The 27,532-nt window shown below is 32.6% G+C and overlaps 1 protein-coding gene across 2 annotated transcripts in view; it reads right to left on the reverse strand.

Moving 5' to 3' along the window:
- The window catches only part of PTPN12 (protein tyrosine phosphatase non-receptor type 12), a 79,025-nt gene that overhangs the window by 36,335 nt on the left and 15,158 nt on the right, over positions 1–27,532 (reverse strand). For both annotated transcript variants that reach the window (XM_064487652.1, XM_010984795.3), the window contains exons 2-5: positions 10,175–10,283; positions 2,792–2,868; positions 1,210–1,305; positions 404–442 (exon numbers count right to left, since the gene is read on the reverse strand). In XM_064487652.1, the coding sequence (XP_064343722.1) occupies positions 404–442; positions 1,210–1,305; positions 2,792–2,868; positions 10,175–10,283 (321 nt within the window). The remainder of the gene's footprint in view (positions 1–403; positions 443–1,209; positions 1,306–2,791; positions 2,869–10,174; positions 10,284–27,532) is intronic.

The raw sequence follows: 27,532 nt of genomic DNA on the forward strand, positions 1-27,532 counted from the left end.
ATTTGCAGACAGAGAAATTAAAATATTCAAGCTATAAACTGATGATAATTAATCAGAATTGTTTAATTCATTTTAATTGCTCAATCTTATTCAGTCCATAAATAGTATTCTACTTATAACACCATTAAATATTTGAAGAATACTAAGGAACAGTACAAAATCTATTATTTTAAGTATATCATAAAATGTACTTATAAAATATAAAAGGACAGTTTCTGTGCTTAGGGATTACTTTGTTCCTTTTGATGAAATAAAAGCAATAGCAGAACACAAAAAAGGAAAAGTAACTATTTTAACAACATGGGATCAGAATATAACAAAAGACTAGAAATATATATCTTTAGAAATGAAGTGATAAAAAGAATACTGCACAATTATTTTAAGTGTTACTAGGTGTACATACCCTTCCCATCTCAAATTCACGACAGGCCATTACAATGATCTAAAAAGAAGTGGGGTTGGCAGAATATATCAGTTAAACACAATTTTACTTTTTCAATAAAATATACATTTCAGAATTATTTTTTTATTCTGAGCAAAAGTATATCTGGCCCGTCCAAAAAAGGTAGGTTTAATATTAAAAGTATGAGTTAAAGAAATGATCAAAATCACACCTTCAGGGCTAACTATTAGCAACAAATTAAGTTGGCCTCAAATACCATGATATATTTGCTTGAATTAAATTTAATGACTCTTACAGATTTACTTCTGTCTTTTGAAATTGTATTAAAATAATACATTTAGGATATTTAACCAATAATATAGCACTATTAAATATTTTATATACATTTAACAAAATTATCTAAAGATTGAATGCATTTAACTGTCTTTAAACATAGAAGTCATTACATGTGCTTCACCATCCCAACATTTTACAATGTAATGTTTCAAACATACAGCAAAGTTAAAATAATTTTACAGTAAACACTGTATAGCCACCATCTCTACTTTGCCATCAACATCTCACAGTACTTGTTTTATCACATAGCTATCCCTCTGTCCATCTACTAATCTGTCTTATTTGGTAATTGTCTTATTAATTACTGACTTGGGATAAGATGTAAAGTATTATCACACCCTATTCTTAAAATATTTCAACAAGTTTGTCAAAATTTAATTAGACATCAGTTTCTGTCTTTTTAGTAAACATTAGTTATAATCAAAATATCATTATGGCTAAAAAGTCATGTTATTACATGTAATACTTACTACAACATTGTACTCCCATATCATCCTCCAAAAATCTATTACTGTATTTGCTAAAGGTCCTTGGGTTGCCACATATGCTTTTGGCCCATAAACACCCTAAAATGATTAAGAGCAAATTTCATATTTATTATGATTACCAAAAATGTTTCCTTAACTAAATTTTAAGGTTTCAAATTTTATTAGTAATAGTGCTGTTTTCATCTAAACAATTTCCAAATAACTCTTCTTTCATTGTACATAAAAGCATAACAACATATTCATTTCACTTCAGCTTTTGGTGAAACGTTATTACTTTCGTGTATTTATTAGACATGGTACACAGAATTCATAATTAAACCTCCTTATGCTAATTTTAAAATTACTATTTACCTAGAAATTAAAAACAAAACCCCTAATATCCCATCAACAAAGCTAGCACTAGTAGAAAGTTAAAAGTATGTGTTGATTCTAAAAAATAATACTAAAACTAGCTAACAGTTCTCTCTTAGCTAGATTCTTCTATAGTTGCCTTTATTTACTCAACTTAAAAGTTTATAAAGCACCTACTATATACATTTCCAATGGTAAACCCAAGAATATACCAAACAAGATAGTGTCCTAAAATACTAAAATACTAATTCAGCACACAATTGAATCATACAGTCAGTGTTATTAAGTGCAATTAAAAACCAGAACTTTCAACAAATGTCCTCATAAAAGAGCATAAGCATTAATTATATCTGAAAGAACGAGCTACCTATGTATTAGTTTTTGTTTAACCTATTAGTTTTGGGTTTTGCCGTAACTGTTGTAAAACTGACTTTTTTGGAAAAAGTTTTTATTTGAAACCATGACTGTTCAATGTTGACATAGTATTAATTTTACCACATAATTTTTACCACCATAATAATTTTCTTAATAAAATACTTTATTAAAATATGTATAAATACCATATATAATATAACTGAAATTATACTGTCATATAATTAGAAAGATTCACACAAAATAACTAATGGAACAAAACAGTCTTTTATTTACTCAAGTAGCAGTTTAAATCTGTCTATTGATAACTGTAAAAACTTGACTGCTTTTGATCAGAGAGTATTCAAAAAAGGTTATCTATAAAGACTATATTTAATCTTGCATTTCGGCTGTCACTTGAAATGCAGGGACAGTTGCCAAAAGTTTTTAAACTAAGTTTATATTCTAAAATTTAAAATCAGTATTATTAAGTAATTATGGCCCTGGTAATTTATTCTAAGAAATTACTCAATAAGAATAGCAACATTCACTGCAATATTATCATCAAGAAAAATTGTTAACAACCTATATAGTTCAACAACAGGAATGACCATGTGCTTTTGTATACACAAACTCAAAGGGAGAAAAGAGAAGATTAAGCAACCTATAAAGTGTTTGTTAGACTTCAATGTGAAAGAAGAAACAAAAATAGAAAATGTCACAATATGTTGTGGCTGTGATTTTATTTTAACTTCTTTTGCTGTTGGTATCATGTTAGGCACTTTAAAGTTTTCTTAATAAAACTAATATGTAGGAAGACATTAATTATGACAAAGAAACACTATTTAAAGTTAATACATACCTTAATAAAATTTGCATTGATATAGTCTGAATCTTGAGAAGGAGTCTTTAAAGTCAACTTAACTCGGCTGTGGTCAACTATAAGAGGAAAAAAAGGATTTCATAAGTTATGTCCTGTTGGCAGACAGTTTTTTTCTAGTGAACCGTAACTAAGATTAAATAAATAACTAAAAGTATTTACTTGAAAAAACAATTAATGAAAATTGACTCCAGATACCAACAGGGTAATCTCTAAAATCATATTGACAGGAAGTAAGTCTAATGATTATAAAGCTGTGTTTTAAAGCTGGAATCAGAATACTCTCAGGAGCTCTTTTAAAGTACAAATTCCTGGGCATTATCCTTGATTTACTATACAAAAGTCTGGGGTTTATGTCTCTGCAGTTTTTAACAAGCAAAGCAGGTAGTGAACTCTAACCACTGATACACAAGCTCATTTGCCAAAGTTCTTATTAGGAAATCTAACTTTCATATTTCACAAGATATTATAAAAATTAAGTAAACTATGACAAATGAGTTTACATAATGTGTAAAAAGTGCTCAATACTTGCACTTGGCCAATAATATTTATTATTAGGTAATGTCCAGTATGTTAAAAAAAATCTTTATAAGAAAGTCCTAAAGCATAAATTTTATTAATTTTATAAAATTATGTAGTTTTATTTTTAAAATAAAAATAATACAAATATGATTTTTTTAATTAGATCTTAAAGAAATATAAAATGAAAAGCAATCATCCCCTGTCCTTGAACACCAGGGCTCTCTCTCTCCCAATAAAGACAGTATTAAAGTTCTTTTTTCCTTCCAAAAGTAATTTTCATGAATATACCTATGTACTTTGAAAAAGTACAGAAATACAATCATAGTATACATGGTGATCTGTACCTTATTACTTTTCAGTTAGTTATATATCCTGGAACTCTTCCCAGAGCAAAAATAGATCATCTTACTTTTTTTAATGTTACATGGAATCTATTATATGAATGTTTCATTATTTATTTAACTAGATACACTATTGATGGGCCATTTTTTCCTGCTAGACATACTACTTGAACACTGCAGTACTTATATCTGTTAACCAGCATTACTAGAAAGTTCCTAACAGAGGAATTGCTACTTGCTTTGTAAAGAGTATATACCAATTTTTACAATGCAACTGTTAATAGTAAAAGTAACTGGCTGTTAATCATACTTTTTAATAGCTGACAATCTAAAAAATAAAAAAATCAGACTTGCATTTTTGAATTATGCAAATGGTTGCATCTTTTCATATATAGTTAATTTCTTTTACCAAAACCACTTGTTTATATCCTTTGAACATCATTTCCACATGTCCGTGTTTTTCTCCTGATTTAATAAAATCTATGCAAAGAGAAAAATCAGCCCTTGGTCACAGGTAAGTGCAAAGAGGTTTTTTAAAAACTATTCATTTAAAACTAATTTTAGATTTATGGAAAAATTGAAAAAATAGTATAGAGAATTCTCATACATCCTTCACTCAGCTTCCCTTAATGTTAACATCTTACATAACCATAACTCAATTATCAACACAAGAAAACTAACATTGTTATAATGCTATGAATTAAACAGACTGTATACAAATTTTACCAGTTTAAAAAAAATTTTTTTTCCTTTCCAGAATGCCACATTATACTTGGTTACTATTTCTCCTAAGTCTCTTCCAATATATAAAAGTTCCTCTGACTGATTTTTTTCTTGTAATTGGAATGAGGTTATGCATTTTGCCACGAACACCTGAGAACAACGATATGTCCTTCTCAGAAGACAAACCAATGAGTTCATGATGTGAATATGCCATATTACTTGTGAGGTTAACCTTGGTCCCTTGGTTAATGAGTTGTCAGCTGGTGTCTCCACTGCAAAGTTACTATCTTTCTCTTTGTAGTTAATAAATATTTTGTGGGGGGTATACTTTGAGCCTACAAAATCTTAAGTAGTAGGATTATCTAATATTCATGGTGTCTAGATTAAACAGGGCCATAAACATGTAACATGTCAGTATCATATTTTGGTCCTTTCTAATCCAAGGATAATGTCTACTAAAAGCAATTAAAATTCAAAAAGACATACACAAATGGTAACAGATACTAATAAACTTCTTAGCAAACTCTTTAAAAGGACAACTAATGAATAAGTAATTCATTTGCCAATGACCCGATTTTTATACATTAGTACTAAGGCCCAGTTCTGCTGATTTTATTTATTTATTTTTGGTGAAATCTTCTTTGAAAATTCGTAGGAAGATATATAACAAAGACATACTAGCTTACAATTAAAATTATTTATTTCCTTACCACGTTTCCAGGAAAGAGAATGCTTACATGTTTATTAATGCTGTTTCTTATTTCACTCCATCCTTCATGTCTTTTTTTTTTTTAAGCCATTTGGGATAAGGGATATACATATTAAAAAATGCTATGCTTTGGATGGACGAGAATAGAATAATTCAGTAATTAGGATAATGATAGTTAAGAAACTATATGAAGCTTCCTCTCACCACGTTTGCCAGTAATGAGGGGTCCCCGTTAATTACCCTAATTCATGTGGCATATCAGCCTATATTCAAAGTAACTCAAAGGCAGAGACTTCGTACAATAGTTGGTTTACCATTGGATCCTTAGTAAACATTTCTGGGGATTCTGAATCCACATGAGAACTGTGGCTCCCAAATAATAGTCTAGCCCGGTGCCAGGCTGCTATATGCAAGCTGGGAAGTTTTTTTTTTTTCAATTTTCTGTGATGGAAAATTTTATGCATACACAAAAATATAAATAGTTTAATGAATCCCCATATATCCATTACTCAAGTTCAATAATCATCACATTTTGCCAATCTTATTTCATCTATTGCTAATTATACAGCAGCTGAGGGCCGGGAGGAAGCAAATTAAAATGCAAGAATTCTGAGTCCAATATTCTGCAGTTAAGTTTGATTCGGTAAATTCAAGATAGGGCATAGCAATGGCTCATTTTTAAAAAACTCTAAACCACAGGCAAATTTTGTAGTCACTGCTCTATACTATATAATGATAGTACATTATTGAGCATTTAAAAATCAGTATTATGCTGCATATATAACAAGTCATGCAAATTTTAATATCCTTCATTGGTGCTCCTATTAAGCATAACATGAACAGAAATAATTTAAAGAATATTAAAGAAATGAAAACAAACATTCCTCTCCATGATTTTGCTGACTGCCGCTACAATCTCCCACGAGTCCAACTCCAAGTAGATAAAATCAATATTCATTAGAAGAGGCTCAGGTTAAAGCAGCAACTTTTTTTTTCTTGAACAAACATCAACAATCTATTGCAACAACAAGAATATATATAAACATTGTCACCTCCAGGAAAGACAACTATTGTCTAAATCCTAGGTCTGAGAAATAAAAGGATCCCATAATTAATATTGGAATAGGCAGAGTACCCTGTTCCATCGCTTCTAAAGGCTAGCCAACCCAGTTTTAGCCCCTCAACAGAAAAAAAAGCCAGTTCATCCTTAACATGGAGTATCTAGGAATTTCTTAATTCTGGGATTGTCCTCACTGTTCTAGCAAAATCTGCAAGATAGCTTGAGAAAAACCTAAGTGATCTTTGAACAGTGATGAAACCACTTTTTATGGATCAAAAGCAAGGATGTCTGCTCTTGCCACTGCAACATTATACTAAAGGTTCTAGCCAAGTGCAATAAGGCAAAATAGACATTTAGATTGAAAGGGAAGTAGTAAAACTATCATTATTTGCAAATAACAAGATTCTGATACGTAAAAAATCCTAAAGGCTACACATACACACACAAATACTAAATACTAAAATAAACAAGTTTAGGAATTTCAGTGGATTAAAAAAATCTATATGCAAATATAAATTGTGTTTCTATATACTAGTAATAAAGAACTTGAAAATAAAATTAAAATAATTCTATTCACAATAGCATAAAGAATTTTTTTTAAAGAAGAAATACAAGACTTGTATACTGAAAACCATAAAACACTGCTGAGTGAAATTAAAGAAGATCCAAATAAATGTAGGGAGACGCTCCATGTTCATAGGTTGGAAGAGTCAATATGGTTTAAGATGGCAATTCTCCCTAAATTGATCCAAAGATCCAACACAATTCTTATCAAAATTCCAGTAGAAGTTTTGCAGAAACTGACAAGCTGATCCTATAATTGATATGGAAATGCAAAGGACTCAAAAGAACCAAATCAATTTTTAAAAATAAGAACACAATTAGAAGACTTAATACTTCTTACTTTTAAAACTTACTATAAAGCTACAGTAATCATGACAGTTTGATATTGGCTTAATAATAAGTCAATGAAATAGAATTAAGAGTCCAGAAATAAACCCTTACATTTATGGTCAAATGATTTCAAACAAAGGTATCAAGGCAATTCAATGGAGAAAGGATAATCTTTTCAAAAATTGATGCTTGAACAATGCTATACACACAAAAATTATTTTAGACCCTAACCTCACACCGTGGTAAAAATTAACTCAAAATGGATTATAGACTTAAATGTAGGAACTAAAACTATAAAACTTCTAGGACTAAAATGAGAAAACATAGGAGAAAATCTTTGTAAGCTTGGATTAGGCAAAGGGTTCTTGGACTAAACATCAAAAGCATGATCCATAAAACTGATAAACTAGACTTCTTCAAAATTAAAAGCTTGCACAACTTTAAAAGATACCATTAAGAAAATGAAAAGATAAACCACAAACTGGGGAAAAAATGTGCATCATAAGATCTCAAAAAAAGACTTGTATCTCAGATATATAAAAAACGTTTACAACTCAATAGGATAAAAAAATCAATTTTAAAAAACTACAAATGATTTGAAAAGATTTTTCACCAAAGAAGACATACAAGTGACTAACAGAACAGGAAAAGATGTTCAACATCATTAGTCATTAGGGAAATGCAAATTAGAACCACAAGGAGATACCTCTAGATACACCCGCTAGAATAATCATAATAAAAAAGACTGTCAATAACAGGTGTTGGTAAGGATGTGGAGAAATTTCAACCCTCATACGCTGCTGGTGGGAAAGTAAAATGTTACACAGATACTTTGAAAAACAGTCTAGTGGTCCCTTAAAAAGTTAAACAGAAGCTTCCACAGACCCAGAAAATAAAGATCTAAGAGAAATGAAATCTTATGTCCATACAAAGATTTGTACGGAAATGTTTATAGCAGCATAATTCACACAATGGAATATTACTGAACAACAAAAAGGAATGAATTACTGATGTATAACACGGATGAATCTCAGAAACATGTTAAGTGCAAAAAGGCAGGCACAAAAGACTACATGTTATACGATTATATTTACATGAAATTTCCTAAAAAGGAAAATCTAGAGACAGAAAGCAGATTAGTGGTTGCCCAGGACTGAAGATTATAAACTATCTTTTCAGTGTGATGTAAATATTCTAAAACTGTATTGTGTTGATGATTATATAATTCTACAAACTTACTTAAAAATCACTGAATTGTACACTTAAAATGGGTAAGTTTTTTCTTTTTAAAAATTAAAAAAATTTAATACAATTTTAAAGATTACTTTTCATTTACAGTTATTACAAAATATTGGCTATACTCCCTATGTTGTATAATACATCCTTAAGGCTATCTTACACCCAATAGTTTGTGGCTCCCACTTCCCCCACCCCTATCTTGCCCCCCAAAACTGGTAACCAGTAGTTTGTTCCTTGCACCTGTAAGTCTGCCTCTTTTTTATTATATTCACTGGTTTATTGCATTTTTTAGATTCCACATATAAGTGATATTATACGAATACATTCAGATTTGTCTTTGTTTGACTTACTTAGCATAATGCACTCCAAGTCCATCCATATTGTTTCAAAATATCATTATTTTTTAAGGCTGAATAGTATCCTATTGTGTATGTGTATATATGTATACACACATTCACACACCCCATATCTTCTTTATCCATTAATCTGTTGATGAACACTTAAGGTTGTTTCCATATCTTGGCAATTGTAAATAATGCTCCTATGAACACTGGGGTATATGTATCTTTTCAAATTAGTGTTTTTGTTTTTTTTTTGGATATACACCCAGGAGTGGAACTGCTGGGTCATATAGCAGTTCTATATTTAGGTTCGAGAAACCTCCATACTGTTTTCCACAGTGGCTGCACCAATTTATATTCCCACCAATAATACACAAGGTTCCCTTTTCTTAAAATGAGTAAATTTTATGCTATGTAGATTATACCTCAATAAAGCTGTTTTTAAAAAATAGAACATCTGCAAGCGCTGGACATACTAAATATTCAAAGGAAGTTGGCAACATATTATTCTTACGACAGTAAGTAAACATATCTCAAAAACTATTACTTTCAGTACAATTTTCCAAATTAAAATAACTAGAAATTTATTGGAAACTGACTTATTAAATCTTAAATAACTTAAAGGGAAAAAGGCACTGCTACTCTGCCTATAGCACAGTGATTAAGAGCTCAGGCTCTAGGGCAAGATTTCTCAACCTCAGCACTATTGATATTATGACCTTGGATAATTCTTTGCTTTGGGAGGCGGTAGTCCCATATCAGAGGATGCGGTAGCATCCCTGGTCTCCACCTTCTAGATGCCAGTAGCAGCCTGCACACCCCACATCCTGACTGTGACAACCAAAACATCTCCACACATCGCTAAATGTCCCTTCAGGAGCAAGATCACCCTAGTTGAGAACTAATGCTCTGGATACAAAAACTGCCTAGGTTTAAATTCTCATCCACCCTATTAGCTAAGTGACAAGGTATTTAACCTCTCTATTTCTCTATGTCTTATATGTAAGAATATAATTATATTATTATTATTAGAACATAACGCTATCAGTCTAAGGCATGCCATCAGAGATACATATTTAGACTGCTGAGGACAGCAGACACACAGGCATGAATCATCTTATGGTTCATTTTAATGCATAATTAATCAATTAGGGTTCTTATTGTGAATAGACAATAAATGAGTTAATATTTTACAAAATATATTCAATTATATTTATTGAATTATCTATCTGTATTATTTTAACAAAATAACTTCTTTGAACAGAGTCCACAAAAGGTATTTTTACTTGGATTTTTCAGTATTTAAAAGTAAGTTAGCATCAAGGTAACTGTGATGCTTAAAGAAAAAAAATTAAACAATAAAACCAACTAGAGCAACAAAAGGAAAAGCAAGCACAATCAGAAATTATTATCTTGTAGTGTACCTTGAAAGAGAGATTAAATGACTACCTCCTTAACAAACTCATTAGGAAGTCTATGCTATAAAACTGCTAATTAGCATTTCCATTTGTTCCATTAAGGGTATTTCAAACTTACATGGCAGTATGTCCTTGTATCTGTTCTTTTTAACATTTTCTTCTTTTTCTCCAGTGACTGTGGGATAAATCTTTTCTGTTCTATATTTGGTAGACAATCTTCTTAATCGCTTAAAATACAAAAAAAAAAAAAAAAAAAAGAAAAGAAAAGAAAATTCAAGTTTAGAAAAACATTAATATTTTAAAATTTTAATGAAAAATTTAATGATAAATAGCTCTTTATTGAATTTTGCTGATCCCAATTTCTCACAACTCATTTTCCTGTTTTTCTAAGTTCACAATATCTCCCTACCCCCTAATCACTGACTCTAAGGATAATTTCTTTTTTAGCATAAGTGCAAGCATAAGATTAATATTCCAAATAGCAGTGAAAGAAAGGGGACATTAGGATAGAAGTAATTTTATTTAAAGAAAACATTAATAAGTCAGAATATTTAACTCAGGGTCTCAAAAACCAAATTTTAAAATCATGCCTAAAAGATTATGTACAAGTTTCTTTATGCCTTTTCTCAATAAACCTTGAGCACCCATGATGTGCCAGGCTCCTTCCAAGATATAAGCTAATAATTACTTACAAGACACTGCAAAACAAAGTTCTTTCATATTGAACTGGAAATGTCCAACAAAGACCAATTCTGCTTATTCACTGCATTACAGAAGTGGTTTGTGAGTTAGTGACAAATTCTTACCACATATGGCAGTAGGGATGTTCTTTGGGCTGGAATATTTCTGCATGTCAGTAATACGCTTCCTGCTTTCAGAAGCACTGAAAGTCAGCATTGTGAATTGTTTAAATTTACCACTCAACTACATTGCTGAAATTTAATTTCAAAGGAGCCTACTTTCTTCCAGGCTTAAAGACATATTGAAAGCATTCGGGTTTTACTATTCAACAAATTATTAATACAAATGAAGTCTGGTAACATTTAACTTTTCATCATTTTATTTTTCCTCCTTATGATGCTGATAATTAAGCAACTAAGAATTTTATGTTTATATTTTTTAAAATTCAGTTAAAACTTTAATTCAAGATTCTTAACTTTTTCTGGTTATGACATACTTTAACATAGAGCACTTGAAATAAACTTAAAATAAGCCCTTACATCTAGAATAGTGAGTTTTTTGGTTTTCTCTGAAAAACAACTAAACTTTATCATGATCTTAGAGACCTAAAACAGGAATATGCATTTTTTAAGATGAAAAGATTTATTAGAATCTTGTTCTGCATTGGCACGATGCCAAAGCAAAATTCTCCACATTTATGAAATTATTTCTTGTGGTAACAACGTTCTCAAAGTATGTAAGTGTACTAGGGTAAAAAAAAAAAGTATTTAGAAAGTAAATGGGCTATTGATGAGGGTGTGGGAAAACCAGAACCTTGATGCAATGCTGGTAGAAAAGAACATTAGCACAACTCCTAAGGAGGGTAATTTGGCAATGACAAATACACATAACCCCTTAACCTAGGAACTGCACTTCTACAAATTTCTTCTCTAGATAAATGGCACACATTCATGAAATGATGTACACACAAAGTTATTTATCACAGAACTGTTTATAACAGCAAAAGACTGCAAACAACTGGAAAAGACTTATTAGTAGAGGATTGGCTAAGTAGATTTGTTTCATTCATACAGTCAAATATGATATGGCTGAAAACAAATGAGGAAGCTCTTGATATACAGTGATATGGAAAGATCTTGAAAATATATATTAAGGGTAAAAAAGCAGGGAACACAATAGTGTATGTAACACACTACTGTTGGTGTTAGAAAGAAAAAAATATATTTGTATTTGTTTGTACATGTACATGAAACATCTCTGAAAGACAAACTATTAACAAAGGTTGTTGTCTGTGGGCAAGAGAATGGGTAGCTGTAGAAAATGGATGGGAAGGAAACATTACTATGCGTCCTTTCATACCTTTTGGATTACATGAATGTATTACCTATTCAAAACTTAGATGTTAAGAAAAAGTAAAAGTAGAAAAGATTGTTCATGATTTCATTATTCCACATTAGCAAGATCCTCCCAGTTACTTACACATATATCCTGCTTATTTAATCAGAATTTTTGTATTTCCTCTGCTCAGGGATTTTCAATATTTATAGTATCTTAAAGCATCACAAAATATTCTATGTTAATACAATGAACTGAAGGATATTGCCCCAAACAGTTGCAAAAACACAGGGGAAAGGAACACACTGTCATTGGAAAAAAAAAAAAATACACACACACACACATACACAAAACTACAAAGAAAAGGGAAGAGGGATGAATTTAATTATAAAATGGGAATGCCATTCTGGAATATGTGCTGTAATCATGCGAAGCATTTCTTCTTTTACAAGTTATGTTACTAAGAAATGTGCAAAACAAAAGTTTTATAGGAAATGACTTTTCATTTCTCATAAAATGAACCTTGAGAACACTTTTGTGCACAAATAAATGTCTAATTTGTGTTTGAATTTTATATATCCAGTTTTCTTAAAGCCTAGAACAACATGGGATGCTTTCTACATTCAAGCTTCCAATGAATCATGTTCTATTAAAACAAGTCTACATAAGTAGTGTACTTAGAAATTTTCACACCCCTCAGAGATACAAATCTATGACTTAGTATAAATAAAGTAGTCATCCATTAAACATAAAAACTATGTTTTGTACATTAAAAAAAAAAAGCTGACATCAAAAAAAATTCTACCCAACTGTATTAAAAAAGATATCCTCAAGTCGAAACTTATTTCCTAACAAAAAAGTCAGCTTTATAGTTAGCTGCTTGAATTAAAATGCTGGATCTGACATTCTCTAGCTGTATGACACTGAACATGTTTAACCTATGTCTCGCCCTCTGTAATATGAGGATAATACCTACTCTCAGCAAAGAGCCTGGTACAAAAAAATGGGCTCAGTAAATGTTAACTATTACTATTGGGTCAATTACTGAAACTCTTTCAGTGTTATTTGCTACTACAGATCTCTTTCTTTAAACAAAACCTTTCCTAGACCAGAGATCAAAAGGAGTCATATATTCTAGGCCAATTTATTTGCCTGGGAGTGCTGAGTATTATAAAGCATGCTTCATTTATATTGTCAAATTTGAGCATGCTTCGGAATCACCAGGAGGGCTTGTTAAAACAAGGGTTGTAGGGCCCTACCCTCAGGAGTTTCTGATTCTGTAGGTCTGGGGTGCAGCCTGAACATCTGTAAGTTCTCAGGTGATGCTGCTGCTGCTGTTTGGGGGCTGTGCTGTAAGAACCACTGGCATATGGTATGTTCAAGAAGTAGGAGTATTGTTATTGATTGCTTGGAGGATTGGAAGCTGATTTTCAACAAGTCTTAGGTTCCTCTGTATTTTATGTGTAGATTGACAGCATTGAAAACTTCCAAAAAGTGATTAGGGATTTTTCTTGGGAGGAGGATGAATTATGGATGAAGAAGGAAACATGTAATTATCAAGTAGCAAAACAAACAAACAAAAAAAAAAACGGGGAGGAAATCATTGTTCAGCAGCAAGTAAGAGCAAAAAACACCAGCTGTAAACAAGAAGTATTTAAATGAAAGAATTAAAAGGTTTTGAGATTAGGGTCTAGATAAACTTGGAGGTACTGGCAAACCAAAACTCCTTCTTAAATCTCTTAAAGCATCATAATAATACAATACTATATGGACCTGGTAGCACTTGACATCAGCAGCATGTAAATGGTAAACAAAACAAAACATCCAAAAGATTCAACTCTCAGTGTCTTTGTGTGTGCTTTTTCTTTGCTTCTTAGTGGTCATTCCACTTGCACATCTTCAAATCTTACACATCTTTGAAGTTCTAGCTCTTTTGTAGTTTCTTACTCCCTCATGCAAAAATAATCTTTCCCTTCTCAGTTCTTTTTAGACTTTATGTGTACTCTTGAAACACCATTTTCTTTTCTTTATGATAAATGTATAAAGAGAATACATCTTACTTCCTCTGCTCAACTCTAAACTGTGAGAATAAGATCACTGTCAGATTAATATTTGTCATGCCTTGTATCCTTGGAGCATGTTTAATTCTTACATGTTAAAAAAATTAATCTTAGATATGAATCCTTGCCTAAACAAAAGAAGGTTTTCTTCTTTCAATACCACATCAAATTTAATGTCCCCATAGCGCCTGAAAGCACTAGTGAGGTAACATCACCAACATTCATTTAACTGTATGAAATGGAGAGTACCCACACACAAGTTCATTTAACTTCCTGACCACCATTTCCATTGTCTCTAGTGAAGGTGTCACTGTGAAACTGAAAAACATGCCATAATATACTAAGCAATGTTATTTATAAACATAGCGCTATGTGACAGTTTGTATGAGAACAGCACTGGACTAAACACTAATAAAGTAATTCACTTATTTAGTTACACATAATTACACTAAAGCAAGAAAGTACTTTGAATCACACTTACTGTCCTAAATGAGCAAAAATAAAGCTAAATGGTATATTTACATAAACTTATAGGTACTATGTATACCCTTTATCATTTTTAAATGATATTTCTGAAGTAAGCAAACAAAAAAGCCTTTAAGAAGACATTTTATAGCTAAGTCTATCCTTAAAAGTCTTGAGAAAGTCACATAACAAACTCCTTATATAATTTCATTTGTATCTCAGTTATTATTCCAAAAAGCAAATCCGATCATTTTAATGTTAATTTCACACTTAAAAATCCTCCAATGGATCTATTTCCTCCACGATAAACTGCCAATTCCTTAATTTACTCATAACATATTTTGAAAGCTGCCTTTTTCCTACCTTCTTTTTATAACATTCTCTTACTCAGAGTATGACTCGTCAGCCATACAGAATTATTTGCCAACACCACCACCAGCAACCCTCCACCCCTCATCAGTTTCACAATTTCTGCTCTTGCTGTTGAGGTAACACAGTAAGACTCTGGCTAACGTGTTATTTCCTTTGTGAACCCTTTCTTGAACCTTCCCTCCCTAATTGCTCCCAGCTCCCAGCACTGAGTAGTCAGTAATACGTTGCTCTAGTAACACCCATGAAAAGTCTCACCCATTAGACTATTAAACTGAAGACAGAGACTGGACTGTCTTATTGTACTTTTATAGCTAGCACAGTGCAAATCACATTAAAATGAATGATTTCAAGAACTGGTTAATTAGCCTACTCAGACAAGTCAGAGATACTTCTAATACATTAGAATTTTTGATGCAAACAAAAATGAAGTTTAATATTCACTGTTTTAAAGTTCAAAACAAATTATTTTTTCTTTATTTCTTCAAAACACTAAAGTTTTTTTCCCCAACCCTAAATCAACAAACTAATTCTCTAAGGCCTCTAAAGTCACACACAGTAAGACTATCCTCTTTAAGGTATCCATTTATGTGTCAAGATTTGGTTCTTTAAAAGGGTAGAGGAGTTTCCTTGTTTATCTAAGGACTAAAGCTAACGAGAATGTGTTTGTTTAATCTCTCCAAATAGCTGTCTACTCGATTGTCCACTGGGTGTCTCATGGGCATCACGAACATGTCCAAATAGCAACACTATTCAATGGGCTGCTCAAGACTAAAAGCTGGGAATCATCCTGATTCCTACCTTTACCTTCCCTCATCCCCAACATCCAGTCAATCCTTCAGCAAGTTGTATTAGCTCCACCTCTAAAATGTATCAAATTCTCTTCATATTCACTTAACAGATGTAGGATAGGAACAAGTATTAAATTTAATTGTTGGCTGGATTTTCAATCAGGACAATTAAGAAAACAAACTGACAGAAGTAATAGATCTAAAATGAAATTAAACTAACTCAAATTCTTCCCACTGTAAGACGGAATACAAATAAATAAAATATTGGCATTCAAGCCTTCTCATGTTGTTACAAGGCCCCACAGTACTGCTTCAAATTGCTCAATGTCATTAACACTTAAAAAATAGTATGAGTTTCATAAGCCATTAATTTTTGTATATATGTGCATAAGAATATACAAATCTTAAAAATGTACCTTAAAGTGAAATAAATTGGAATTATTTTAAGCTTAAGAGTTACACTGTAGCAAAATATAAAAATACCTAAATAGTACTGCTTTTGCTATTGCTCTGAAAAATGTCTGAGGCAATTACTGAAAAGTCCATCTATATTTTAAAAGGTAGGGGGGTTGGCACATAGTTGGACTCAATAATAAGTGTTAAATGAATAAATTAATCTGGTTTTATGCTTGAAATGTTTAAATGTCATCAGTCACAAAGGTCACTCATTGTAATACAAATAAGTTAACCCAATCATACAAGTTGCATGATTATTAAGACAAAACAAATTTTTTTAAAAACCCCAAATACAAAGTAACAGCAGCAAGTAATAAAATCAGAGTATAATTTCCACCAAAAGTATATTATCTCTAACAGGCTGTTCTTAAACTGTTAACAAATATATTTATATAAAAATATACCACTAATAACTGTTACAAACTACTACAATAACCAAAGGGTCTTTTAGCTACACAAATGTAGTATCTACCTTTAGTTGCAAAATATGCAACCCTGCCTTTCAAAATTCATCCTCCTATCTTTGCTCACACTTTACCTACTTGCTACTAACTTGTCTGCTTTTTCTGAAATACATAGCTCTACCTTCTTATTAAAACTAAGTCAAGGCTGATACTAAAAGGACATACTTCGGAGTTAACAGAAGCCAATCTTACGGGTCTTTGGATAACAAAGTGCTTTTACTCTTTGTTCATGTTGATTTCGGCACTTCAGTTATTTTCCTAGTAGTCCGCCAAGCAAACGCCTTGCTTCTTTCTAGCTCAGTACAAAAATCATCTTGCTGAAACATTTCCTGAGAACAGTACTGGCACCCAACTCTATCTTCCACTTCCTCCCATATTGCTTCCTTTCATATATACCTCTCATCTAGGACATACTTCAATGTAAAATAATTATTTACATATGCATATATGCCATCCCTGATAGAACAAGCGTTCCCTGAAGATGCAGACCATATCTTCTTATTCTATTAATACCAGCTACTACCAGTATAACCCATGGCAAGTAGCAGCAAGTCAATATACCCTTTAGGTCTTCTCAGGTGGTAATGTTCAAAGGAAATGGATGCAAATCAGAATTCATCAGTAAACTTTGGAACCAGTTTTCTCTCCCCCGTTAAACTTCACAATGAGACGACTTTGAGTCAGAGAAGCTGGGGTCCAATTCCTAGTTCCATCGACTACGAGCAAAGGAGATCTCCTCAACATAGCAGCTTTATAATCCTCCCTGAATGGATGCAGCAATAGATCTTAATTTCAAGTATTAGTTTTTAAATAAAACTTTGTACTAGAGACTTTGTATTTTTAAATTATAAGTATGGCAAAGCATAAAAACTAAAAGAAAAAAGGTAATAAAAAATTTCACAACAAGCCTATAATCATTTTTTGCACACCCTAGACAACAAGCTAATGCTTTCCTTTTCTTAAAGGAAAGGCTTCTGTTTTCTGGTTGGAAAAGAACAGTGCTTTCTCAAGATCAAAATATTAGTTAGGAAGACGTAACCCAAGCTTATCCTCTCCCTAGCTCTAAGCTAAATTTTTTTTGGAAAAAAGTAGAATCCCTATTGAACTAAGAGGCCAATAAAATTATTTTGCTAATACAGCAAATGAAAAACAAATGTGTTCCCAAGTTTATTTTATTTTTGTTTGTTTCTAGTCACAAAGCCCTCATCGTCTCTTCATTGGTTTCTTTATCATCCTTTTTCTAAAAGCTCCGTAACCATTTAACTCATACAACCACTGGTTCTACATTTTCCAGGTCAATGCCAACTTCAAATATTTCTTTTCACTGTCCCCACAGCAAATTGCTCAAAAATTCCAAAATGTGGGTATTAATACTATGGCTTCTGACTATGCCACCATTTATCTGGTTATGTGTCTTGATTTAAGAAAACATGATCACTACAGTTGTCTTTACCCTTTAGCCTCCCATTGGGGAATTCTCTGCCAAGCCCAGACTCTCAACGTATTTCAAAGCAATCTATCACTAATCTCATTATTCCAAAACATATAATATGAACATATAGTAAAACTGAGAATTTTGAATCCCAGTTTTAATACATTAAGTCACAATAAAATCAACTGACCAACTAAAAAATAAAACAAAGACCCATTTAAATTAATAGCATGGATGTAGAATTCACATTTTACCTTTGCAAAAGCAAATGTAGCACAGCAAGAGTCTCCTTTGCAGTTGAAGAAAGCTCAATTCATATCTATCACTATATGGAAAAACATTATTTTTTGCTAGGCCAGACTGCCACAAAGCTGTGGTCAACAGACCAAATTTTGTAAGAGAAACCTGTACTTCCTGGGGAAACATTAACTCCTGAAACCCCTGAAAATTTTATTATTCTCTTTACAACTTGTACTGAAAACTACTTTTATGACGTCACCAATAATCCAAAAGGCATCAAAATCAAAAGCTCCAATTCCTAGAAAGTATTTAACACAGATGATCCACCCCTTTTTAAAACTCCTTTCTTAGATTCCATGAAACAACTGTTTCTTGATTCTCCTCTTACCCTTTCTGGTCCTCTGCATCCAGCCCCTAAATGCACGTGTTCTCCACTGAACTGTTCTCTCCTCAGATTTTGTTTTTAAGCAAGTTTATACCCCCGTCCCTACCATGCCTTTACCTATGACATTTATGATGATCCCACATCTGTATTTCTAGTGCCAACTTTTCTCTCCAGTTCCAGTTCCATATTCAAACTGCTTACTGAACATTCACAACAATTCAAACCGAATGAGATAAAAAGAAATTCACCTGATTTTTCAAATGCTTCTATGTCCCTTTTTATTTTCATGGTACCTCTGCCCTCCTTACCCATTCAGGCTTAAAAACTCCTAGTAGTTTTGGACTTTCCCCCCTATCTGTCCAGTTGCTTCCTCTCACATTCAATCAGTTTCAAGTTCTGGTGAGCCCACCTCAGTAAAGATCTCCAAAACCTGGCCCTTATTTTCCATCCCACTGCCAGTGAAGAAAGACAGTTGTTTTAAGTAAAGGATTACCATTCAGGACAATTTTAATTGTCTTTTCAATTAAAAATAAAAAGATTTAAGAAACTGTTTGAATGGCTGAGGAAAAAGAGGAAATTTGGTAGGCATAACAAAATAGTATAATAAATAACTAATTAGTGTACGTCAAGGAGTAGAGACAGAAAAAATGCACATATGTTCATTAAATCATGTATGTAAAGCAGCCTAACAATATCTAGCATAGAGCATGCATTTAGAAATGTAAAAACTGAGGTGAGCATATAAGATTTATTAACAGATGAGGAATTTAAGGAAAATTTTTAATTAGCTGCCTCAGATTAGCTGACTTGTTACTTAGGCTGCATTGGAGAAAATAAACCATGGGCCAAATTCCAGAATGGTAGAATAAATTGTCACTGATGGTCTCCCTAATCCTTCCATTATGGATACAGAGACAGACCACATATGTCCTATTATTTATCCAAAAGTGTGAAAATTACCTGGCAAACCACACTTAAGTTTACAAGCCATATTTCTGTACCTTCTTTTTCTACTTCCCAAGTCTAGTAACACATAAAGAATTACTATTAAGGGTTCTGCTGTGCCAATTTTTCCTTTTAATGCATAAAAATGCTTTGTTAAATATGAGGTATGTATGGTTTTAAAATATAAAAAATTAAGTGTAATAAAGGATCTGCTTTAACACAATTATTTCATTTTTCAAAAAGGGAGACCAAGCAGAGAAAAAGTCAAGTTAGAGTACCAAACTTTTGTTTGTAAAGTTAAGTTTTAAATTTTTAATAGAGACATAGTTGGGCAATTCCTCCAGAAGTTAAATATAGAGTTACCATATGACCCAGCAATCCCACACCTAGGTATGTACCCAAGAGAACCGAAAACATATGTCCACATACAAACTTATACACAAATGCTCATAGCAGCATTATTCACAAGTGCCCAAAAGTGGAAACAACCCACATATCCATCAACTGATGAATGAATAAACAAAATATAGTCATACAATGGAGTATTATTTGGCCATAAAAAGGAATAAAGTACTGATACATACTCAACAGATAAATCTTGAAAACATCCTAACTGAAAGAAGTTAGACAAAGAAAGCACATATCATATGATTCCATTGATATGTAATGTCCAGAATAGGGAAATCTATAGTCATAAAGTAGAGTAGTTGTTTCCAGGGTGTTGGGGCAAGGGGAAATGAGGTGTGACTGGTAATGAGTATGGGGTTTCTTTTGGCTGTGATGAAAATGTTCTAAAATTAGATAATGATGATTTCTCACAAAAAGTATCTCATTCTGGCATTATTTTAGACTTGGTCCAGAAAGAATAGATCAACTACTGTGAAGATATGTGCACCCCAAGTTACCAAGGGTATGATTTTTGTCTTCAAATATCTCTTTTGTAATAATGATAAATAGTGCTCCTCTTACAATACATAAAATCAAGCAAACAGTAAGCCAAACGTCTATCATGATAAAAACTAGGACTCACCTCCATATAATTATCAAGATTTCTGCAATATTTTAAATATAAACAAACTTACAGTATAAAGGAAATACATAACAAAAACAACTTACAAACAAATGTAATCTAGAATGCATTTCTTAATTAAAAAAAGATACTTTAGAATCCTTAAATCAAAGTAAGCCAAGATGTTAAAAAGATGTGACATTTTTGACAACTTTCAAAACTATGGTCAAAGTCATTGAAGAGGATTAACTAGTATTTCCTCTAGCAGAAATTTTATTGAGACAAGCAGAAGATATGTCAATCTGTATAGCAACCCTGGAGGGGAAAAAAATAAGTGAAGCTTCAGCTGATTATAAGAATTATTAATCACACGAATTATGAAGCCACATTAACTATCCTCTCTGAGAAAATTTTACTTTGAGAATGAATTACAAGTTTTGTTTTACTATGACTGTTAAACTTTTATAAACTGACTGTCCTTTCTGTGCTGAAGATGGATATACAGAAACACTCTGAGATGAAGAGCTCCTACAACTCAACAACAAAAAAATCCCCACATTTTGTAAGTGGGCAAAGGATTGAGTAGACATTTCTCAAAAAAAAAATACAAATAGCCAACAAGCTTATGAAAAGATGCTCAACATCACTAACCAGTAGGGAAACGCATATCAAAATCATGAGGTCACCTGACACCCATTACAATGGTTATTATCAAAGTAACAAAATAACAAATGTGAGGATGTAGAAAAATTGGAACCTCTGTGCACTGTTGGTGGGAATGTAAAATGATGCAGCCACTGTGAAAAACAGTATGGCAGTTCCTCAAAAAGTTAAAACTTGAATTACCATGTGATCCAGCAAGTCCACTTTTGGGTATATACCCCCCAAAATTGAATGAAGGCTCTTGAACAGTGTGCACTCATATTCATAGCAACATTTTACTCACAATAGCCAGGAGGTGGAAGTAACCCAACTGTCCATCGATGGACCAATGGATAAACAAAATGTGGTGTGTATATATACAATGGAATACAATTCAGCTTTAACAGGAAGGAAATTCACACATGCTGCAACATGGATGAAACCTGAAAATATTACGCCAAGTGAAATGAGGCATCAACAAGAGAACAAATATTGTTATTATTCTACTTAAATGAGGTACCAAGACTAGTCAAAGTCATAGAGATAGAAAGTAGAACCATAGTTGCCAGGAGCTGGGGGAGGAAGAGGGGAATGGGAGCTGTTTAATGAGTGTATAGTTTTGGTTCTGGAAGATGAAAAGAATTCTAGAGACTGGATGCATAACAATGTGATGTACTTAAAACACTACTAACTATACACTTATACATGGTTAAGATAGTAAGTTTTATATTATTTCCATTTTACCACTATTAAATTTTTTTTTAAAAAAGGAAAAGAAATCTTTTGTAGTTGTTTGCATTGACATTAAATGCCCTAAAAAATGATCTACCAAGCCATGAAAGACATAGAAGAAACTTAAAAGACATATTACTAAATGAAAGAAGCCAGTCTGAAAAGGCTACAAACTGTACGATTCCAATCAAATGGCATTCTGGAAAAGGCACAACTACAGAAACAATAAAAAGATCATGGTTTCCAGGGGTTTGGAGAGAAGGAGGGAGGGAGGGAGGAATAGATGGAGCACAAAGGATTTTTACAGCAATTAAATTATTCTGTATTGTACTATAGTGGTGGCTACATGTCATTATGCATTTGTCAAAACCCATAGAATGTACAATGTGAACCCTAATGTAAACTATGGACTTTTGGTTGATAATAATGTGCCCATGTTGGTTCATCAATTGTACCAAATACGCCACACTGATGAGGGATGTTGAGGTTAGGGGAGTATATATGAGTGGGTGGGGAGGGTTATGTGTGAACTCTGTATTTTCTGCTCAATTCTGTTGTGAACCTGAAACTGCTCTAAATGAACAAAGTCTATTTTTAAAAAAAAGAAATTAAATGTCCTAACTAGTAATAGGGACCAGCTAATTGTTGGTAAGTGCCATTTAAGTGTCTCAGATTACTAGGCCACACAATATTTACATAGTATCAGACAGTTCTGTTCTACTCCTGAATTAACTGTTGTGATTTAAAAAAAAGAAATTTGCTTTCTCAGTCTACTGACATACTGGATCTGGGCATTTGTAATAAAAGGAAAAGGTAAGATTTAATTACACCTTCATGAGGACGACTGGTCTTACATCATTTTTTCCTAACCTACTCTATGTGTCAGGTATTCTTTTAGGTGGTTCACGTATAGTGGTGAACAGGACAAAATTCCTGCCTTCATGTAGCATGTATTCCAAAAGTAGACCCACTGTTTATCATTCCTGGTTCTTTTATCCATCATTTGTTTACATGGTTTATCCCATCACTACCACCACTGCTGCCACCCAAGATTATAATTCTCTGTCTGCCAGAGATAATCTTTTGTATTTCTCTTTATCCTCCACAATGCCTAGTGTCCTCCATGCATCACATATTCAGTAAAGCTTGGCAAGCCTTTAAGGCATAACGGGCACTGAAAACCATACTCAGAACATCATATAGTCAGAATTGCCACCTAGTATTACATTTATAACATATTTAGTTCAGTAAGTTGAGGTAATATAGTGTGTATAACTGGAGAGTATATATTTAAAAATGCTACTTGAGAAGTATGATTTTTGTGGTTTACCAGCAGATTGACATGAAACTGATAAAAAATGAAGTGTAACTTAAACTAATTTAAAGTAATAATCCCCATGTGCTAAATAAACAACATACCTGAAGACACCTTGTTTTTGATTTGCTTCTTTATTACGTTACCTACCATGTCACCAAGGAAAGCTTCCAATCTTTTATCACCAGGGGAAAATGTGCAGAATAATAAAAAATAAATAAAATAAAATGTGCAGAATAAATGGGTGCTAATACACACATATAAAAGCCCATCAACACATCATAGTATATATGTGTGCCCAAGTATACACATATATACATATAATTTAAATATGTAATACATTAAATTTAACATTTTAAAATATATATAAGCAATATATGTAGATGCTAAAACAGACCATAGTGAAAAGTTGTGCCATGGGTTCCTAAGACCACCCTCAGGTTTGATGATGCATGAGGATGACTCACAGGACTATATCTGTAGTCATATTCACAGTTATGATTTATTACAACTAACGGATACAAAGCAAAAGCAGCAAAGAGAAAGGTTCGTGAGGCAAAGTCCAGAAGAAACCAGGCACAAGTTTTCAAGAGTCCTCTCCTAATAGAGTCGCAAAAGACCCACTTAATTCCTCCAGCAATGAGTTGTGACAACACCTGTGAAATGCTGTCTACCAGAGTAGTTCTTTAGAGACTCAGTGCCCAGTTTTTATTGGTGGCTGGTCATACAGGCACTCTCTGCCTTAGCAGGAACCAAATTTCCAGATCTGCAGAAGGCAAGTTAAGTATTTAACAAAAACCGTATTTGTACAGTAAAAACAAAGTGAGCTACTTTTATCATGGAATGATGGGACCCTCCCAAAAGCCCAAGTTACCAGACACCAGTCAAGGATCTTGCAAGCAGGACTTCTTAGGAATAGCAATCCCAAGCTTGCTATGTTATTTTTTTTCTGCATACATTTATAGAATGAAAAAGTAACCTCCTTTCCTCCATATCTCTCTCCCTTGAAGTATCTAATCATGTTAATAAGCCTCTTTACTAACAGATATTTTATATGTTGTTTCACAAAAATTGCTGTAACTAACACACTTGGACATACTATTTTAAGCACATATGCAAATGTTTTAAAGAGATTCCTAGAAGTTGACATGCTGGTCAAAGAGTATACGTATTACCAATTCTATCAGAAGTGGCCAAACTGCCTTCCAAAAAAGGCTTCACCAGTTCACCTATCAACAGATCTAGAATGCAGGTTTTTCTATATCCTTGCCAACATTTGCTATTATCAATTTCTGAATTGCACTGATTATCAGTTTTTTCAATTTTACCAAATTTTGTGGAATCTGATGGACTCTCCCCTCAAAAAATGCTGATTAATTTTTATTTCTGATTATTGGATAGGTTGGTGACTTTTTCCCCATGTTTAGTTATTTGCATTTTTCTTCTGTTAATTTTCTTAGCACATGTTAATTTTTCTCTTGGAGTATTCTTTTTATTTATATATAGAAGCTACTGATATATATTAGATAATAATCCTCCCATTGTTAAATGTGTTTAAAATGTTTTACGTTAATCTGCTACTTATCTTTGCATTATATTGTATTATAGGTGTTTTTTATTTTTCTAAGGTCAAATTTGATCTTTAGTATTATAACATTTGTGCTTTAATGTAAGTAAGGAAAAAAAGCACCCTAATGCATATTGGCTTTGTCCCTGTTTCACCAGTCTTTTTACACTGGCATACTGACTCCTTTAGATAACTATTACATATAAAAATTTTACCCAAATATGGTGGATCTCGTTTTTGAACTTGCTTATTTTAAAATAAAATGAAAAAAAATCTTATAATCAGGCTACTGTTTTAGATTACAAAGAGAAGTCTCAGGCAAAGTGGTATTCTCTTGAATCACTTTGTGAAGTGGCAATTCTTAGTTATCAGCTAATTTCTAATAGGATGAGGCCATTCGTGTGAGTCAGTACTTCACTGTCAGTTTGACTTCTCTGAGCCATACAAAACCACTTGTGATAATACTTAACGTGTAGTGTGGGTACACTAGCAATCTCCAGGATTAAGTTATTTTAGAGCATGTCTTCTATAACCAAATAAGATTTATTGTTTAAACTTTAAATCTTCTGCTGACTCAAACACATCATGAATAACAAAGGCCAAATCTACTTTTACCTGTAGAAAACTGATTTGGCATTTATTCTAAAAATTCATACTATTCTTAACGAATTTCTTGTTTATTAAGTGTAAGTCTTAGTATTTATAAATTCACCAAAGCCCTACTAGATTAGTTATTTCTATAAATGTTCTTTTTGATTGCTCTTATTTAGTTAATAATGCTACTAACTGTTGTTCCCTGAAACCTCATCTTTACCTCCAGCTGTATTTGTTTGCTCAAAGGGTTCCCTCTACTTGTAAAGTTCCTCCACCAAAATTCACTTATCATTCCAGGATCATTTTGAGAGCACCTTTTTATAAAGCATTCCATGACTCTCCTAAGAGTATAGGATTTTTTTCTCTTTAAGAATTCTCATTGCACAACAATGTGAATGTATTTAATGGCAACGAACTATACATTTAAAAATGGTTAAAATGGTGACTTTTGTTATGTACATTTTTATCATAATAAAACTTTATCATAAAAAGTTGCCCCCCACAAAAGTATCCTCATGGTACTTTGTCCCATGGTATCATGTTCACTTCTGCATTATTTATTTGAATACATTTTTATTTCCTCATTTCTATTAAAATTTTTCTTAGGAAAGAGATCATTTAAGCCCCAGTGCCATTCAAATGGGTTGAATATACCAGAGAACTCAGAATAACTCAGTCTCTTTGAAATGAAATAAAGTTAGGGTAATTCTATATATAACTCACTCCAACTCTGATGTGGTAAAAAATGTAAAGATAACCATTTAATGTCTGTTTTTACAACTTTAATAGGTGAAAAAGAATCTATTTGTCCTGCTTTTATATACTAAATTACTAAACTCTACTCTCAATGGAGAGTTTTCCTTCAATGAAATTGTTACATTAATGAAACAGAACTTAAAATTATAGGAAGGGATCACATTATTCATCAAAATGTACACTAACTAGCAGAGTGTTAAAGGCATATGAACAGAAATGCTTTGACTGGAAAATTTGCAAAGATGAGCCACCTCCTCCTCCCACTGCATCATTAAAAATGGTTCACGTGCAACATTTTAGAAAAGAATTCCACGTCAACAGACATGACACTTACATGTTCAGTCCATACTCAAGTATATTTAAGGTAAAAGATGCTGACAAATGGTTGACAGCCAGCAGAAATGTTAACAAATTCTATGACATCAAGCAACCACTTATTTCAAAAGTTCTGCCAGTCAGTCTCTCTCAAGTTAGGAATGGATGATCTTGCTACTGTGCCCACAACAGCTGCACTGAAAGAGCCAGCAAAAGTATAACAGTTAAGAGTGGAGGAGCAGCACAAGGGTGGTAGTGAAGGGCAGAAATGGGCAACGCGATCCAGGGGTAAGAGAGGAGGGGAGAATAATAAACCAAATAAATACATTTATTAGCTTTCTGACCTATCTCCAGTCCCTTCCCCAAGTTCTGTTTTCCCTAAAATGACTACATCAGGTTTACCTTTCAGGACAGCTTATACATACATGATAGGATTTCATAGACAAGGGTAATTCTCCCACTGCTTTAAAAAATAAGATCAATTCAAAAAAAAAAAATCGGTCCTAAGTTCTCCTCAGTGCTCTTGACAAGTCACCCTTGGCTTCTATTCCCAAATTCAGGTTTAAATGCAAATTCTCTTTGTAAATCCTCAACCCACTTAGTGTCTCTACCACTCTCCAGGTTCGGCACCTAACTCACTAGCACTGAGGACTGATCATCCTCAAGTAGACACTAAAGTGAAGTGTGTCTCATGTTCTATATTCTTCCTTGTTATTCTCAGTACATATTCTTTATCTCAGAAATCTCATCCTCTTCCATGAGTTCAAAGATCACTCATACACACACAAAAATCAGAGAGCTAGAAGGCCAACCATGACTGGCCTGAGATCTAAATTCAACTCAAACTCTATACATCTAAAAATTGAACTCAGGACTCAGTTCCTCAAACTTTTCTTTCCTCCTGTACTCCCTATCTCATTACT

The sequence above is a fragment of the Camelus dromedarius genome, chromosome 7, assembly GCF_036321535.1.
Source record: "Camelus dromedarius isolate mCamDro1 chromosome 7, mCamDro1.pat, whole genome shotgun sequence".
NCBI classification, from domain to species: domain Eukaryota; kingdom Metazoa; phylum Chordata; class Mammalia; order Artiodactyla; family Camelidae; genus Camelus; species Camelus dromedarius.